General features: G+C 38.8%; 1 protein-coding gene across 2 annotated transcripts in view; it reads right to left on the reverse strand.

Annotated features, from left to right (window-relative positions):
• Window positions 1-1,997: 1,997 nt before the first annotated feature.
• The window catches only part of Lnpep (leucyl and cystinyl aminopeptidase), a 95,539-nt gene continuing 77,600 nt past the window's right edge, over window positions 1,998-19,936 (reverse strand). For both annotated transcript variants that reach the window (NM_001113403.3, XM_087605894.1), the window contains 4 exon segments: window positions 1,998-10,207; window positions 10,813-10,894; window positions 11,479-11,619; window positions 18,387-18,548. In NM_001113403.3, the coding sequence (NP_001106874.1) occupies window positions 10,076-10,207; window positions 10,813-10,894; window positions 11,479-11,619; window positions 18,387-18,548 (517 nt within the window). In that variant the 3' untranslated portion in view covers window positions 1,998-10,075.

Raw genomic sequence — 19,936 nt, forward strand, 5'->3', positions numbered from 1 at the left:
AGGCATCTTAGGAAGCAGCTGGTACTTTTAATGACCAGAGTTGGATCTATGCTTTCTGGGACAGGCGCCATCATTCAGTTACAGATATTTTTTATCTCATGTTAACACTCCTGTAAGATAGGTAAAGGAGCAATATCTTAGCTAGTGAAACTAAAAACATCTCTTAGTAGAAAATAACAGGCGAGAAAGAAGTCCTGGTTCTAACTAGTGCCTGGATGTCCTGAAGTTTTTCAATATCATAATTTCTTCCAATCATGAAGCTTTTGTTAACCATATGGCAACAGTAATATCTCAGTGATTTATGCTGAAATAAAAAATTAAGACACCTTTGAGATAGACAGAATGATACCAATACTGGTCACTGTGCAAAGGTTCGTGTGGCAGCAACATGCATGAAGAAGAGACATCAGAAACAAAAAACGCTTTCCACTTTGCAGATCTGGCTTGTAAATCACGAGCTTGTCCCCTTAATAATCAACACATCGCCACTTCTGCCTGTTTAGCCTCTTCTAAAAACCCAGATTTTTCTTTCAAAATATTGCTACCTGGTGCTTGTCAACAATTTAGTTTTGACACCTATTTTAATTGCATTATGTTCTTTGATAAAAGTGAGTGGGAAAGACTGAATATTACTGTAAGTGAAGGTCTTGATAATCCCAAATCAAATATATGTGGTCTCAAAGTTGCATTTAACCTCAACTGGACTTTGACCAGTTAACTGGATGTCGTACACAAAGGAAAATAAAAGCACATAAGCACAAAGCATTGGAAAGTTACCAATTATGGGGATCAAGGTGAGTGAAACTGGTAATTTAAAGGGATGTTTATGCTCTGATAATAAAACAATGCTCTGTACACTGTTCAACCCACATACAAATATCAGTAAACTCTGGAGGCTGCATGTATCAAAAGGGATTTTTGATCAAAAGACTTTTTAGAAAGAAAGGAAAGCAGAAGGCTAATATCAAATCAAATTCTTTTGCATCGTGATTTTGAAAAAATAGGGAGGTTTATCAACAACGCCCCCACCCCAAATCTAGTGGAATTAAGTGTTCCTTACTTCCTAAGTGTTCAAATATTTAACAGTTGATATCTATGATTATAAAATACATAGCCAGTTTTTAAAAATAAAAATCCTTGCAATTTCTGAGCCTTTTGTAAATATTAGCAACGATCATAATTTTCTTTTTAAAGGTACAGCATAAAGGCTTTTAAATCCCCACACTGGGCTCTTTAGGGAAATCAAGAGACTCAGTAGATTTGTCTTCAAATGCCCAACATTAAACTCTGGTAATTATAGAATGCTAGCTTTCATTCCCGTATCTAGAAACCTAAAACTTTCCCAATTCTCAGTAAAGCTGCTCAGACATGGAATAAGCTAGTTTTGTGGGCCTAACTAGGAACATAGCTGTAGCAATGTCCTTCCCGTAGGACTGGTACCTATATTCCGACTTATATGATCAAAACGGGGAAACTGTTAGCTTTCAGTGGTTTTATAGTAAGCTAGGTAGAAAAGCATTGTGGAGCCAAGTGTTCCTCACAGAATCCGAGTGTTCATAAGGACTGCACCTGTGCAAGGAACTGCCCTAAACCTTACTGAGCCCGCCGTTCCATCACACACAGTTTTAATTGCCAGTCCAGGACTCTTTCTTTTTAATCTATGAAGTAAACACTTTTGTTTCTCACAAGGACCAGAGGAGTGAGGGATTGCTATGGGCAGTTGGCCATCTGTAGATGCAACTGGCATAAATTGTCAGGGTGGATGCTGAAAATTCTCCGGTGTGCACAACAGCCTCTCAAAGCAAGTAATTCCCCAACCCAAATGTTCACAGTGTGAGTTTGGGCTCCTTTGAGTTTAATGTGTTAAGGACGCTGGAGTGAGGCAAGAAGCAATTTAGATAACTTAATGTATATGGGAACAGCTCCTGTGAAACTCAGAATCTGAGATGAAACGCTTCTAATATATAATCTGTCTAATAACATGAATCCATACAATATTTGTATTTAAATACTTTTATTTTCATTTCACAAAGAAAGCAACAGTGTTTATAGTTAAACATGCCTTTCAGTCAGTGCTGGTCATATGCAAAACAAGTAAAACAACACAATTTGCATATACAATATTACATATACGTACTATTTTCAAAATTTTCCACAAAAGACAGATTATAATACAAATTAGAATTCTAGCCTTAAACTCAGACTGAAGGAACCAAAGGTCTCTACTGGTGTTAAAAAAAAAAAAGGCAATAGCTTTGTAAGTTTCCAAGTAATCACTTTCCAAAGTATTTGCAAGAAAAACTCTTCCTCACAGCCACAGGGAACACTTGGCTTTAATCAAGAGAGTTGACTATAGTTTGTCTCAATATTATTTGCTGATGAATGCAAATGCTCCAATTATGTGGCAATTCTCATTTCATACACACACACGCACACGCACACGCACACGCACACAGTGTATTATTGTACTGATGATTTATACAGCCCAACTTCTGGAGCATTTCTTTGAGTAAAGCCATGACCTTTACTTCCTTTGAAGTATTTCAAATTAAAAGCAGTTCAAAAATATCACTAATGACTACCATGACTAACTGCAAAAAGGTGGCCCTTTCTCTTTTATTTATGATCAAAGGTAAATGTGTCATGAATAAACTTTTTCCTCCAGCAGCAGGTATAAGTAACAGCAATGTTACGAGGATAATTTTCCAACCCATTCCTGAGAGTTTGATATGGTAAATAACATGTCTTTGAGAATTTCTAGGAGCCCTATCTAGCACTCAATGTTTCTTTAAGTGGATATGGCAAATCTTCCTCATGGAATATCAGTAAAAATGTGAGAACAAAACAATGCTAACATGCAAGAAGGACAGGGAGGTTTTCACATGCATTTTCTTTGATGCAGACAAATGTGTAGTCAACATTTACCATGTGGTGGAAGAAGAGACAAGAAGAAATGTAAGAATGCTGCGAGCAAACACACAGGCTCTAGTGCATGAAATGCACACAGAATCACAAAGCGAACGAGAAGGCAGCGTGTGAGTGTAACCTCAGATGGCATCTAACGATGAAGGTACTGACAGCAAAAGGAAAAGGAACAGGAACGGCCCAGTTAAGAGACAACCGGAGAAAGAGATGCAGCCACACAAAAGAGTTCTGGGTAAGAAAGGGCCACTGTGCCCTGCCACATGTGGATGTCCTAAGACAGAAAGGGCTTGCCCCTGACATTCTTTTGGGACCATGTTGTCTGTGAGCCACCAGAGAAGTTGCAATCAAATGGTCCATTCTAAGAATCAATGACTTCTCCTGGGTACATAAGAACAGTCAACAGAACTCTGGAGATAAATCTGAGCTTTAGGCCTCACAGAACACTACTCTCTTAAGGGCTCTTTGAATTAGTTATAGGAAACACTGATATTGGCTTGCCTCCACCACTGAAGCTACTTAAACTCACGTTTACTCAGCAATGCCCTGCCCTCTGTTGTTCCGGTATTTATAAAACTAAAGCTTGCCTTTCACCATCTCAGTTTAAATCGACACCAGCAATGCTGGATCTGGTTAGTTTCCACAATGTAGCCATATCTGAGTGTCCTTTCCCATTGTATTTGCTTCAAGCCCATTGCCACTGCTATACATGGAGTCCCAGGGTTGTACTTTCAGATACTTAACATGTAATGAGCCTTTGGTTTTTTCTTTTCCCTCTAGATACATGTAAAAACCTTCAAGAGAATAAGTATACTAAAGGGAAACAATGAGAGCAAGGGAGAAAATTAAAAATGTATACATATTTGTATCTTTAAAGATATCTATCCTACAGAATAACCTGGAAAAACACAAACCACCTGTACTAGCTACTACTAAGTGAGGAAATATACAACAAAAGATGTGCCCTGTCATCTTATGAAACTAATTTCATTATGTTCTTTATAGCTAGGCAAAGGGCTGAACACAAAATGAAATAAAGAAATGAAAACTTTATATTAAGAATAGTCTACTATCAAAATAAATCCAAACAAGTAAATAACACAGAGCTGCTTTACTCACTGTTGCCTGTGCAGGCATAAGGGAAAGGGTAGAATGGGAGATATGTCATACACTGATCCTCAATTTTGATTAGGTACCCATCTATCCATGCAAATGAAAAGGGGCCTAATCAGTACCATGAAAAAATATATTTTAAAATCATGCACTCATCCCTTTCCCCTAACCACTACCCACCTAAGCAATCCCATTCCCACCCCCTAAAAAAAAGAAAAGAAAAGAAAACAAAACAAAAACAAGTTATAAAATTATTGCCTCTGTAGGCAATGAGGGAAAGGGAGCACGGGAGAGTTATCATACCTCTGGACCTCAATGTTTTATTATCTATGTACAAATTCCAGCAAAAAACTGGTGCTACATGGAATAATATATAGAATATAGCAATATTGTATATACATTAAAAATATATAAACACCCAGACCCCCCCCCAAAGCAAACAAAAGATAAGCAAATAAAACATCTAGTCTACCACTGCCCACCAGGCAATGAGGGATAGGGAGTGTGGAGAGTTTTCATAGAATCAATCTCAGTGTTCATTAAGTACATAGTAAAAATAGTCGCACCATGGACCACGTTCAAAATGAAGTTAATACCACAAGGCATTTACAATCCTATATACATATATAACATATGGTTACCCTTTTCTCTAACAAGCTGTATTATAAGCAACAGACAAAACAAGAACTCAAGCCTTACAGTACGTGTACACTACTGCGGTATGGCACAGGGGCAGAGTGAGGGGCAGATGTTCTACACTTCTGGGTACTGATACAGACCGTTGCTTTGCTTCATTAACACAAAGGCAGACTGAGAGTGAAGAACTGAAATAACTGACAGACTTTTAAATACATCTAAAATAGAAACCCAGAACTGTTCTCACCCTGCACCCCCATGCCAAAGCTACACAACTACTCTACAAGCCACTGCCCAAACAGGCAGTGAGGGAAGGGAAAGGGGAGATTTTTCATAGAATGAACCTCAATATTCCTCATGTACCTAAGTGTCCACAAATAGATTTAGGTACAAATGAAGTAACAACAAAAAGATTAAAAAATTTATATTTACATTTTAAAGTATATACATACCCCACCCCTCCGGGTGGAAGAGAATTAGAAAATCTATGCTACTCTACAACTATTGCCCACAGAGGCAAAGAGGAAAAGGGGAAAGAGGAAGTTTTCATACATCCGGACCTCCACGTCTCATTAGGTACTTTATGTCCATGTAAAGGACTCAGTACCAAATGAAATAGCACAGTATAGTAACAAAATTATATATATTTGTAAAGAATCTATTTTTCGCCCTTAGTCCCCACTAAAGCTAAGAGAAAAAACTGAGAAGAAACACCTCCTCACAGAGATGGAACAGGAACCAGAGGACACTACATTCAGAGTCCACAGTCCATCAGGACAGGCACCCAATGAAGCAGTGACGAGGAAGCAAGAGCACCTAGGGAAATGCACAGGAGCAGCCCCAAATCACCGTCCATGCTACAGATAGCCACTGCACGGCCCACATGGGAAGGAAGGAACCGCTTAGAGAGATCCCTAACTTTACGCATAAAGCCATAAAAAGGTCAGGGAGAGCAAGGAAGTAAAAACACAGCAACAACATGTTTGTCAACTCGAAAAGGATATATTCCGCCCCCTAGCTACTTTCTGAGCCTAGCAAAAACCAACCAACTAGATAACAACCATCCGAACCCCAAACAACTTTCAAACACTCAAAATACTTTAAGAAGTATTGAAGCCAGACAATAAAGGGAAAGAGGGCACTGTTATGCATCTGAACTCCACGGTACATTGGGCATCTCCACTCTGACCACGCAGTGAATTACTATGATACAGTAGTAAAAACATATACACAGACATTAAGTACATTTCCCTCCATCTTCCACACAGACAGCCATTTTATTAGCTGTTGCCAACAGGCTCTAAGAGGTGAGAAGAAGAGAGGACTGTTCACATGTAGTCTGCCACATTTCATCAGGTATTTTCACATGTGTTTGAAGGGCATAGGACCAAATGAATTAGTAATAAAAGGCCATAGCAAGCACTACTCTGCTGTCTTCCACACTGCTACTGCCCTGAGAGGCAACAAGCGACAGGGAAGAATCTGACACACTCAACCACAATGGAAACTGAGTGTCTATGCAAAGAGACAAGTCTAAGTGAAATACAAGTGGCATTGCATCTATAACATGTTTGAAGGATGAGAGACAGCCTAAGTTCCTAAGACTGGAACAGAATAATAGGGACTACCACTATTCTGCTGCCATCAGACATCTATGTGACCTTGCACGGTTTATGTACATGTCCACAAGAAAAATGTATAGAGGGCAGCATTAAATAAGTACCAAATAGCAGCAAAACTATTTATACACACTCTTAAAAGAAGCTGCCCTCTTGAAACCCACGTTGTTAAAAATATTAAAATAAAATTATTCTGTAACTCTTGCCTACAGTAGGCAATATGGGAAGAGGAGAGATTATCAGAGAGTAGTTATTTCGCTCTTTCATTAACAGGACAAAACTTATAAAATATAAAAAATCTAAAAATACATGTATATGTTTCAAAATATGCATCACCTCCCACCCTACCCCCCAAAAAAACCCTAGTACAAGTTCTCTAAAGGTCAATCACTAATTCTAGTAGTTACTGACTAACTAGGCCATAAGGGCTGGGCAAAGGGTCATCTGTCATACTTTGGGACTTCAATTTTCATTTGGTACTTTTTGATATTTTAGAGATTTAAGAACAAAATAAAAGAATAAAAAACCCAGCAAAAATATATACCTGAGTTTCCAGAAATACAAATGTAAGGAGACAGAACATTTCCCAAACAAGAGAATTAATCCCACATAAACACAAGTAAGGCAAAGGTGAGGAAACCTACAGTGTGCCCATGGTCCCAGGCATTAGCGGCCTATGGGAAACGACCCATTCCTATCGGCAAACTCATCTCACTCCTTGGCAGCAAAGCACCTGAGACCCGCCGTGCCGTGCCGTCCTGGAAACCCACAGAGCACATGGCCTTATATAAGTGCTCAGCAGTCGGGCTGAAGACCCTCAGCTCAGGTGCTTTAGATTAAGGAACCATCTTTAAAATCCAATTTAACAACAGACAATCTTGCAACAACACAAGACTTAATTGTAATTTCTTGCTTCCCAATAATCAGAAAGGATTGTTGTGTACCCCGTAAACCTCAAGCAGCTCGATTTGTTTTGATGCCCAGGACTCTTCTGGCAGCTTTTGCTCTAATGGTGGCTAAAATCTCATGAAAATAAAAACACATATGACAAAGAAAATTAAGTAGAGCCTGTGATAGAAGAACGTCTGTGAACACTCTGAAGCAATGACAAATACAATTTCATTTTCACAGACAGATGCAATGAGACAGAGGAGGGCATACGCTTCGGGGGATGGGGGCACTGCCACTACTTTACATCTTATTATTAGCAAAGTAAACTTGTTTACTCCAACGTCTAACTTTAATAAACTCTCAAATCTCCAAATCATCTCTTGTCCTCAAGTCTAGATTTCTAATTCTATCTTTCCTAGTAATCAAGACCTTTCATATTACATTCAAGAACACCCTTTCTCTGCGGTGAGCAGAATGCTCATTTAACTGCTACCCAATGATGTCAGGTATTTGTGCTGATGCCCAAAGCACAAGCTGACCCCTGTGCTTCAATCTTCCTTCCTAAAAGTACAGAGAGAAGAATTAAATTTGAGGAAGAAAATCTGAATGCTATCAATATACTTCTCAGACTACAAATGCTACCTCAGCCTTAGAGCACTGACTTTGAGTTAGCTAAGAAGCTGCACAGAGATGAGCTAACAAAACATGAAACAGACAGAGTTCTGTGGGGAAATGTTTAAAAAGCCAGGTGAAGGTTCTAGATAATACTTAAAGTATGGCTCCAGTATCCTGGGAACAAGCAGCTACTAATAGCACTGGATCAAGAATTAGCTCTTTTTAAGCCCATATCTTCATAAGGCTTTATTTAAAACAGGGCACACCACATTTACACTCATACATGGAAAAAAGTGTTATTTAAGACAAGATTTGCCATATGCAGAAAGACTTTACAGTCAACACCAAGATGGGCAGGTAAATCTCAGGATTGGACTGATCCTGAGAAGTAGCAAAAGTTAAACTCTGTTATTAAAGTATAATTTAGTAATACAACATGGTAAAAAATGAAAAGGGGCAACCAAAACCCACAAGAGCATCTTTCCTTCACTTTAAAAATAGAAAACCCCATTAACCTTCAGTATCAACTGAACTGTCATTCATTTACCAAAAGCACAAGGGGACTAGAGATCTACAATTACCTATTTCACTAAAATATCAAGATAATTCTATGACTCTCAGGAATAACATTTTCCACTTTAAAAAAAAAAAACCAAAAAAAAAAATCAAAAAATGTTTAGAAAAGATTAAATTGGGAACAAACTCTAGGATTAAAGCAGGCTATTTTTCAGCTTGTCAGCCATTAAAATTGTTATATAAAAATATTCTCATAAAATAAACTATAACTTTGTATATAACTCCACATATTCTAGCTTTACAACAGCTGAATAAAAAAAAAAGTGGCCTTTCTATGGTCTGACTCTGTGGAGTGTTTTCAGTGTTCACAAATGAGTAATTCCCTTTTTATGTACATGGACACTGTTTTCAAACAAAATATAGAATTCTCATGAGTTATTAAGAAGAAAGCTTCTCTCCTAAGAATCAAAGAAACACAACAATCTAGGAATAAGTCTGCATAGCTCAAAAAATTCAAGTACGATACCTCTCCTTCAGAAGGAGTGAAGCGCCCACATTTTGCTCGGGGCCCCTCCCTTGCTTGTCCTCTGCTTGATCCTTGGCCTCGCTGTTTAACATAGTTTGGCCATGATAAACAAACAAACAAACAAACAAACAAACAACTATAATTTTTTTTCAACTAAAGCAAAGCACTGTCTTTAACAGTGAAAAAAGAATTCAAAGCCCACCATATTTTCAACTTCCTCCTGTTCCACATTTTCATTGTTCCTTTAAGGTACTATGGTGAACTTCAAAATAAAAAGCTTTAATTCCAGATGACCCTATTTAAGAAATGCTTCTAATATACACTGTAACAAAAAGTAACAAACCACACATGAAGAGGGTACCATTTGTCAGGTTCAAAAGGCAACTTAAACAAATTACATTCTTGGGTGAAAGTAAGGAGAAAGCCACCAGTGCACACAGAAAGCCTCCCATACTGTACAGGAGAAAGCTGCCTCCCAAGCATGGGTTCTCCTCCCTCTACAGGAGAAAGCTGATGGAAGGCCTTACCAGCATACAAAGTTGAGGGTACTGGAATTCATGAGTAAAGTAATTAATGTTAACTTAGTTCAGAATACTTCCTACATAGTGCCATAAAGATGAAGCGGAAAGTGTGAAATATTTGGAAAATTGAAATTTTGGGCCTGATTGTTCAGCTGTTCAATTTAATGGAAAAATGAAAAATTCTTTAGAACCTGGCTATTCTGCAGGAAAAATTATAACGTTGACATAAACCTTTTTAAAGAACCCCCAATCAGGTTTAAAGAACACCTGAGGTCATCTGTCTAGAGCTGCACCTTCAATGTCTTTGTCACTCTTCAGGGTAACTCCCAGAATGCAGGTGTACTGTTTAACGAGAAGCAACAAACAGCTGACAATCAGCAACCTCCAAAGGCAGTGGTTCTTACGGACCTTCCTCGGTTGCACTGTAACAGAAACACTCTGGACACTAAGAAATCAAACAAAATTTCTGACTTTTCTCCATTTGTGTGTCAAAGAAAAATTCTTCACTGTTATTGTAGATGGTTGACGTACAGGTGAATATAATTTTGTAATAAATAACTACCGCCTAAGGACATTTCAGAAAAGATATGAAAAATACAATTGGGCCCTGAGCTAACTAGATCCTAACAGTGCAAACAACTCAGTAGCAGGCCGGCCTTCACTCAACCTTTGCAAAAGCAGCAGAGCCATGGGCACCGGAAGATCAGCTGTGAGGGCTACAGCCACAGTGTCAGAGTTTTCAGATTCCTGGCCATCCACTGGATATTCAGCTCAATCACTTCGAAGGCCTCCTGAACACACCGAAGCTGCAAGGTTGCCTCTGACTGATTTTCGAAGAATTCCTGGACCTGCAAGTTCCACAGAAATGTATTTTAAACAAAGAAAGACTGAGGCAGGCGCCTTGATTGGTCTTTGGAAATGTTAACCGTGTGATGGTAGCTCCAAGGCCTGGCACTTAGGAAGCAGAGGAGTAGGGGAGAGTATAGAGCAGCCCCATACTTTAATACCCAAGGTATTTGCATCAGCCAAGTATGGTAATATCTGAAGTGATCTTAAAAGCAAAAGTAACCTTTTCTTCCCTGCTGGTGTCTCTACTATGTTTATACTTCTTCTTTCCTTACTATTTCTTAAAATAGAGAAAGAACTCTGAAGAAAAATGAGTCAATCTAACATTAGGCTTGATAAATAAATTCATATTTTTGAATGGGATTCCTCAAAAATAATTTTATTACTACTTAAATTATTTGTATTGAGGAGACAGCAAGTAGTGCTGAGAATGGAATCAGAATTTCATCTCCTTGCTATACATGCAATCATTTAAAAATAATCTCAACGCAGAATCATTAGAATTGATGAAAGAAGGCAGAAGGGACTAGAATTAGCACAAAAAGCCTCCACTTCACTTCAACAGAGGAGCCCTGCAATTTCCCTGCGAGCATTTTGTACAACCAACCTCAGATAAATGTGTCTTCGTTGAAAATAAGTGAGTAGATCCAGCAACAATGCTTTGAATGGTATAGGAGCCCAGATGGAACCTGAAGAAACACAAATATAAGAGAAAAAAATGAAGCAGCTGCTGAGAGCCAAAGCACTGTCCAAGAGCATGAAGGAGATGATTCAGTGCACAGGCAGATTAGGCTCTTCCTCTTGGAAACGCAGTCTAGAAGCTGGGGCATCTTTACACACTGCCACTGTGCATGAAAGGAGGTAGGGCCATGGGATATTCTGATAGAATTTTAATTTGGTTCTCAAAAATTATCTATACCCAGAAAAATCATTATTGCTTTAAAATAAGAAGAAAACACCTATATGTGCTACCCAGCTATGCCTTGCCAATCAAGAAATATTTCTAATATATAACTAAACAAATATTTTGAAATGGCCAGGTTAGGGTGACTAGCTTACCAGGTGTACCTGGTCTTGATCGCATTTCAATGGAACAGCACTGCTAAGTGGTGTGATGCTTATGAATACAGATATCAAATAGAAAGCTGGTGTATGAGAGGTGCTTCCTCACTTAGGATGAATCATAACCCCAAGGAGCCAGCATGGCACTAGGAGTGTTTTGCAAATGCACAGCCTGAGAATCTGAAAGTCAGTCATTCCACAAAAGACTTACTTATGTACAAGCTTATTCCAGTTTTCCTTAACAAAATCCCATGCCAGCAAATGTCCAGGAAACTGTCTGCCCACTGTTCTAATGATAAGTGACAACTTCTGTGTCCGAATGATATCACCATCAAGGCTACTTTTCATTAACCTGAAGAAGAAAACAGATTTAGCCTTCAAAATAATTGTTATTTGAAGTGATGACTAAACTTAGATTAGTGTTGGGTTCCAATGTTTTTAATCAATTCAAGGTACATGAGGTTGGACTAGGTTTAGTATACAAGTTAGAACTTGTTGGTTATTTTACTAATCATGATACACACCTTCCTGTTTTGTCACATAGTGATTTATGGTATATAAAGGAAAAATTGCAACTAATTACAATTTTGGAAACATTTCCTGTTTTTTTTTCAAGTCAGGAATACTCAGCCTACTGGACACAAACATACAGACCAGTACTAATTCTACTAAAAAACAACTAAAAACAGGACAAAGTGGTCCTTAAAAATATTTTCTCATTTTACTTTGTTCAGGCGCTGTTTGAGCATTTATAATGAAAAGTTATAGTATATTGTGCTAAGGTCAAAGTGTAGCCACTGCTTTAAAGATAACGCTTATTACAGGTGAGCTACATGCTGTCCACTGACTACTGTAAGGCCACACCTCTGCCTGGCTTGCTGAAGAGGCCTGCTGAGCCCCAGGAACATCCAGATTAGACCCCTCCCCACCTATCCCTGCCTACCAGGTGCACCTGGGGCAGTTAGCAGAGGTGAACTGTGAGGTATCCCTGACCTTCACTGTCCAGTCCATAGCTCTGCCTGCCTTCCTGAGGAAGCCTGCAGAGCCCCAGGATCATTCAGGTCCACCTGTAGGAACAGCCAGCAGAGGTTAGCATCTTGCTATTCCCTGAACTGCACTGTCAGGCCCACAGCTCTGCATGTCTCCTGGAGGAGTCCTGCTGGAATCAGGAATATCTAGCCAACACTAGGGACAATCGGATGGTTAAAGGCCAGGGTAATAACACAATCAGTAAGAGACAGGGTAATATGGCAACATCAGAGCCCAGCTATCCTACTATAGCAAGTCCTGGACATCTTAACATAGCCAAAGCACAAGAAGATGACCTTAAATAAACAAATCCCTTAAAGAAATACAGGAAAATAGAATCAAACAGGTTAAGGACAGGAATACAACTGTTCAAGACCTGAAAATGGAAACAGAAGCAATAACAAAAACACAAGCCAATGGAATCCTGGAAATGGAAAAACTAGGGAAGAGTGTAGAAACTACAGAATACAGACAGCATAACCAACAGAATACAAAGGATAAAGAGAGAATCTCAGGCTCAGAAGATACCATATCAAAAACTGACACGCCAGTCAAAGAAAATGCTAAATTCTAAAAAGTTCCTGACACAAAACATTCACAAAATCTGGGATACCATAAAAGACCTAACCTAAGACTAATAGTAACAGAAGAAGTTAAAAGAGCTTCATCTCCAAGGCCCAGAAAATACTTTTAACAAAATCATAGAAGAAAATTTCCCTAACCTAAAGAACAAAAGGTCCATAAACATATAAGAAGCTTACAGAACACCAAATAGATTGGACCAGAAAAGAAAATCCTCCTGCTACTTAATAATTAAAACACTAAATGTACAGAATAATGAAAGAATATTAAAAGCTGCAAGAGAAAAGAAACCAAATAATATATAAAGGCAGACCTATTCAGAATTACACCTGACTTCTCAACAGAAACTCTAAAAGCCAGACTTTAAGAGACCACAGATGTCAGCCAAGACTTCTGTACTCAACAAAACTTTCATAACTAAATAAATAAAACCAGGTATTTCATGACAAAAGCAAATTTAAGCAGTATCTATCCACAAAAACAAACCCTACAGAAAATACTAGAAGGAAAACTCCAACCTAAGGAGACTAACTACACCCAAAAAAAAAGAACCATAGGAAAAAGATACCCCATATATCAGCAAAACCAAAAAGCAAAACAAAACAAAACAAAACAAAAAACAAAAACAAAAAGGCACACATACATGCATGAGTGTGTGCCCACACCCCCCCCCACATTACTGCCAACATCAAAATAACAGGAATTACAATTATTGGTCACTAATACCTCAATATCAATGGACTCATTGGACTAGATTCCTCAATAAAAAGACACAGGTTAACAGAATGGATAAGAAAACAGGATGTAGATGGCAAGAAATAATCAAACTCAGGGCTGAAATCAATCAATTAGAAACTAAGAGAACAATGCAAAGAATCAATAAAACCATGAGCTGGTTCTTTGAGAAATCAACATAGACAAATCCAAGCCAAACTTACTTAAAGGGAGAGAGACAAGATATAAATTAACAAAATCAGAAATGAAAGGGGGACATAACAACAGACACCAAGGAAATCCAAAGAATCATTAGGTCTTACCTCAAAAATCTGTACTCCGCAAAATTGAAAAATCTAAGAAAAATGTATGATTTTCTTGATAGATATCACTTACCAAAGTTAAATGAAGATCAGATAAACAATTTAAGTAAAATGATAGTCCCATAGAAATAGACACAGTCATTAAGTTCCTCAACAAAAAAAGCTCAGGTCAGACAGTTTCAGCACAGAATTCTACCAGACTTTCAAAGAAGAGCTAATAATTTTCAAAATGATTCCACAAAATAGAAACAAAAAGACCATTACCAAATTCATTCAATGAAGCCAGTCATCCTGATACCCAAACCTCACAAAGACTGAAGAATTGCAAAGCAATTTCCCTTGTGAATATTAATGCAAAAATACTCAACAAAATACTCACAAACTAAATCCAAGAACACATCAAAAACCATCGACCATGAGCAAATAAGTTTCATCCCATAGATACAGTGATGGTTTAACACATGAAAATCCATCAATATAATCCCTCACATAAATGAACTGAAAGACCCACATGGTCATCTCATTAGATGTTAAAAATTCCATGACAAAATCTAACACCCCTTCATGTTAAAGTCTTGGAGAGATCAGGGATACAAGGTACATATCTAAAACAATAAAGGCAATATACAGCGAGCCAATAACCAACATCAAATGGAGAGAAACTTAAAGCAATTCCACTAAAATCAGGGACAAGACAAGGCTGCCCACTGTCTCCATATCTATTCAATATAGTACTTAAAGTTCTAGCTAGAGCAGTAAGACAACTGAAGGAGATCAGGGAATGCAAATTGGATAGGAAGAAGTCAAAGTATCTGTATTTGCAGATGATCTGATAGTATACATAAGTGACCCCAAAAATTCAACCAGAGAACTCTTTCGGCAGATAAACACCTTCGGCAAAGTGGCTGGATACAAAATTAACTAAAAAAAAAAAAAAATCAGTAGCCCTCCTTTAAACAAATAATAGATCAGTAGCCCTCCTTTAAACAAATAATAGATCTGAGAAAGGAATTAGGAAAACAACACCCTTCACAACAGCCATAAAAAATATAAAAGATTGGTGTAACTCTACCAAGTAAATGAAAGACCTGTATGACAAGAACTTCAGGTCCCTGAAGGAAAAAAATTGAAGAAGACATTATAAGATCGAAAGATCTCCCATGCTCATGGATTGGTAGGATTAACATGGTAAAAATAACTATCTTACCAAAAGCAATCTACAAATTCAATGCAATCCCCATCAAAATTCCAACACATTCTTCACAGACCTGAAAAGAACAAATCTCAACTTTATATGGAAAACCAAAAAAAAAAAAAAAAACCCTCAGGATACCTGAAGCAATCCTATATAATAAAAGAACTTCCTGAGGTATTACCATCCCTGATTGCAAGCTGTACTACAGAGCAAAAGTAATAGAAACTACATGGTATTGGCATAAAAACAGACAGGTTGAACAGTTGAATAGAATCAAAGACCCAAAATATATCCACTCACTTATGGACACTAGTTTTGACAAAGAAGCCAAAACTGTACAATGGGAAAAAGAAAGCATCTTTCAAAACACAAATGGTGCTGGCCTAGCTAGATTTCTGTTATGTGGAAGAATGCAAACAGACCCATATCTATCTATCTATGCACAAAACTCAAGTGGACCAAAGACCTTAACCAAAAACCAGACACACTATATCAAATAGAAGAGAAAGTGGGGCACTGCCTTGAACACATTGGCAGAGGAGACAAATTCTTAAACAGAACACTAATAGCTCAGGCCCTAAGATCAACAATTAATAAATGGGACCTAATGACACTGAGAAGCTTCTGTAAGGAAAGAGATACCATAAACAGCAGCCTATAGAACAGAAAAAGATCTTCACCAACCCTACATCAGACAGAGTACTATTATCCAAAATATATAAAGAACTCAAGAAAGTAGATACTCAACAAACCAAACAACCCAATTAAAAATGGGCTACAAAACTAATCAGAGAAATCTCAACAGAATCTCTAAAGATTGAGACGCTCTTGGGCATATACCCAAAAGATGCCCCAACATATAACAAAGACACGTGCTCCACTATGTTCATAGCAGCCTTATTTATAATAGCCAGAAGCTGGAAAGAACCCAGATGCCCTTCAACAGAGGAATGGATACAGAAAATGTGGTACATCTACACAATGGAATATTACTCAGCTATCAAAAACAATGACTTTATGAAATTCGTGGGCAAATGGTTGGAACTGGAAAATATCATCCTGAGTGAGGTAACCCAATCACAGAAAAACACACATGGTATGCACTCATTGATAAGTGGCTATTAGTCCAAATGCTTGAATTACCCTAGATGCCTAGAACAAATGAAACTCAAGACGGATGACCAAAATGTAAATGCTTCACTCCTTCTTTAAAAGGGGAACAAGAATACCCTTGGCAGGGAATAGAGAGGCAAAGATTAAAACAGACACAGAAGGAACACCCATTCAGAGCCTGCCCCACATGTGGCCCATACATATACAGCCATCCAATTAGACAACATGGATGAAGCAAAGAAGTGCAGACCGACAGGAGCCGGATGTACATCGCTCCTGAGACACACAGCCAGAATACAGCAAATACAGAGGCGAATGCCAGCAGCAAACCACTGAACTGAGAATGGGACCCCCGTTGAAGGAATCAGAGAAAGAACTGGAAGAGCTTGAAGGAGCTCGAGACCCCATAAGTACAACAATGCCAACCAACCAGAGCTTCCAGGGACTAAGCCACTACCTAAAGACTATACATGGACTGACCCTGGACTCTGACCTCATAGGTAGCAATGAATATCCTAGTAAGAGAACCAGTGGAAGGGGAAGCCCTGGGTCCTGCTAAGACTGAACCCCCAGTGAAGGTGATTGTTGGGGGGAGGGCGGCAATGGGGGGAGGATGGGGAGGGGGAGGGATTAGGGGGATGTTTGCCCGGAAACCGGGAAAGGGAATAACACTCGAAATGTAAATAAGAAACACTCAAGTTAATAAAAAAAAAAAAAAAAAAAAGAAATGTTCAACCTTCTTCGTTAGCAGGAAAACGCAACTCAAGATGACTTTGAGACTCCATTTTACACATGTCAGAATGGCAAAGATCACAAACTCAGTGACAGGACATGGTGGCAAGGGTGTGGAGCAAGGGGGACACTCCTTCATTGCTGGTGGGAATGCAAAAGTGTATAACCACTTTGGAATTCTATTTGGCAGTTTCTCAGAAAATTGGGAATAGTTCTACCTCAAGACCCAGCTCTACCGCTCCTGGGAATATACAGAAGATACAGCATCATACTAAAAGGTCACTTGCTCAACTATGTTCAGAGCAGATTTATTTATAGTAGCCAGAAGCTAGAAACAACCCAGATGTCCCTCAATGGAAGAATGGATACAGAAAATGTGGTACATCTACATAATGAACTACTACTCAGCTATTAAAAACAAGGACATCATGAAATATGCAGGCAAATGGATGGACCTAGTAATACCCTGAGTGCGGTAACCCAGACCCATAAAGACAGGCATGGTGTGCACTCACTTGTAAGTAGATATTAGCCATAAGGTACAGGATAACCAGGCTACAACCCACAGACCCAAAGCAGCTAAGTAACCAGTAGGAGTAGGGCCCACGGGAAAATGGTTGAGTCTTACTCAGGATGGGGAAAAAATAGACGTCAGAGTTGGATGGAAGGAGGCGAGTGGGTGGGAGAAGTAGGTGTGGGGGTTGGGAGGGGACAGAGATGGGAAAAATAAAGAGAATAAAAGGTAATGCTTATTTACAGAATATCATTTAGAAAGTAGGTATGGGCAGAGCCCAAGGGTGTCCCTGGGAGACTGTTAGAATTTAGCTAAGTGAATTTATGTTATAGAAGCAACAGGCTAAGATGTTCCCTCTACCCTCAGAATGGCTTTCAGTGTCCTAGGTTGCATGCACCTTTGAATTACCTCTGGCCACTTGAACCTTTACTCTGGCCTTTTCCTATTCTTTGTCAGGTCTTACTGCCTTTTTTTCACCCACAGCAGCTACTGTTTCTAGGCCATGCAGTTGGACATTAAGATGTATAAGCAATAAATTCATAGGAAGATAGAATATACACACTTCGGTAGTTGTCCTTTTCTGAAGTGTTTGTATTTTCAGAGTGACACCACAAACGGATCAATACCTAGTCCCAGCAGAGTTTAGAACATCATGCCAAAGGAAGACATTTCTCAGCAGGGCACACATGGAGTTGGTGATTACTGACATCTTCACATTTCTCCAACCAAGTGTACTCTGTACATGTGTTAAGATTCAGTCCCCAAGATAAAGTCCTGGCTCATGGACACTTCACACCACAATGTCCAAATCAGGAGGGAGTTAGAGTATGAGAGAACTCAAGAGAAAATGGTCTCCTGTTCTAAAGAGCCTTTATCTTTTGGTTTCTTTCTACCATGCTCTTTGAGTGGTTCCATACCAGTAAAGTTTATGTGCATCCGCTGAGCTGGCCAGGGCTTCAAGTATTTTATCCTTCTCTGCTTCAGAGCCCATGGAGGAGTACATGCTAAAGAGGAACAACCAGCCTTTCTCGGTTCTTGCTCCAACTTTGAACACAGTGGTCATGACGTCAGTCGGCAGGCTAGAAGAGAGGTAGTGAAGCATGAGAACAAGGACAAATGCTAACAACTACAAAGGCGAGGAGCTGACCTGTTCAGATCAAAAAAATGTAAATCGTCATATGATCTAGAGTTAATTCAATGATGCTACTTTCCTATAGCTATGACTGGGGAGGAATAGAGGAAGGGATGAGAGACACACTCCGTTCTCTGTAGGAGATTACGGGCTATCCCAAAGTACACAGAGTAAGTATATGAATTATATAACACAATGTGCTAAGGCTCATGGAATAAATCAATAAATGTTTATTTGGGAGGCAGGGTGTAAGAAGGGGATGAAACATGGACAACTGCCTTTATTAAGGTCTCAGAGCTAGGAAAGATTTCAGACCATTATTAAAATTTCCATCTCAACTTTCCAAATGATATTTTAATCATTGCTCCAATATTCTCAATAAGGAGTCTGGAAAGAATAAATTACATTCAAGAGCATTTCTCCCAACTGCACACTTCACCAGTATTTCATATCTAAATTATAGGAGATCTCTCTCACCCTCTAAGAAATATCTCGTATAAGAAGGTCAAAAAATTGGGGTCACGGAGATAGCTTCACCATTTAAAGTACTTGCCACACAAGCATGTGGACCAGACCTCAGCAACTACGCAGCCCCATGTGTACAGGAGAGTTGAGTACTTGTGATGCGGGGCTGGCGGGATGAAGATAGATGGAGAGAGCTCAGTGGTAGAGCACTTGCCCATATGGGATCCTGAGTTAGATCCTCAGCACCACAGGCGAAAAGAGTTTTAAATACAAACAACGGAAGCAGAAGGCTAGGCCAAGATGAATGTGCTTGCCTTAATGTCAGCACTCCGGAGGCAGAAATAGGCCTAGCCAGGCTACACACTTAGACCCCTTCTCCAAACCAAACCCACCAAGCAAAACCAGAAAACATGTGTTGGTAAGGATGTAAAAACAAAACAAAACAAAACAAAAAAACCGGAATGTTTCTCTGTTGGTGGAAACAAAGTCACACAATTACTATAGGAACCACATTATCATGAAAGTTCCTTAAAAATTGAAAATGGGATGCTAGGGAAAATAGTTCAGTCATAAAGTGCTTGCCAAGCAAGCATGAGTACTTGAGTCTGATCTCCAGAACCCACATAATAAAGTCAAGGAGGTGGTATGTATTTCAAACACCACCAGGAGACAGAAACAGGCAGATCCCAGTGGGGTCTCTAGCCAGTCCACTCTTAAAACAAAACAAATACTAAATTCTCTATAATCCAGCAATAATAATTTCAGATACATACCAAAAGAATTTAAATCAGATCAACAAGAGCTAAAAAATTATATGCTTAAATTCATGGCAGTAATATTTACAATGGCCAAGAAGTAGAAACAATTCAA

The sequence above is a fragment of the Rattus norvegicus genome, chromosome 1 (genome assembly GCF_021556685.1).
Source record: "Rattus norvegicus strain SHRSP/BbbUtx chromosome 1, alternate assembly SHRSP_T2T, whole genome shotgun sequence".
Classification (NCBI taxonomy): Eukaryota; Metazoa; Chordata; class Mammalia; order Rodentia; family Muridae; genus Rattus; species Rattus norvegicus.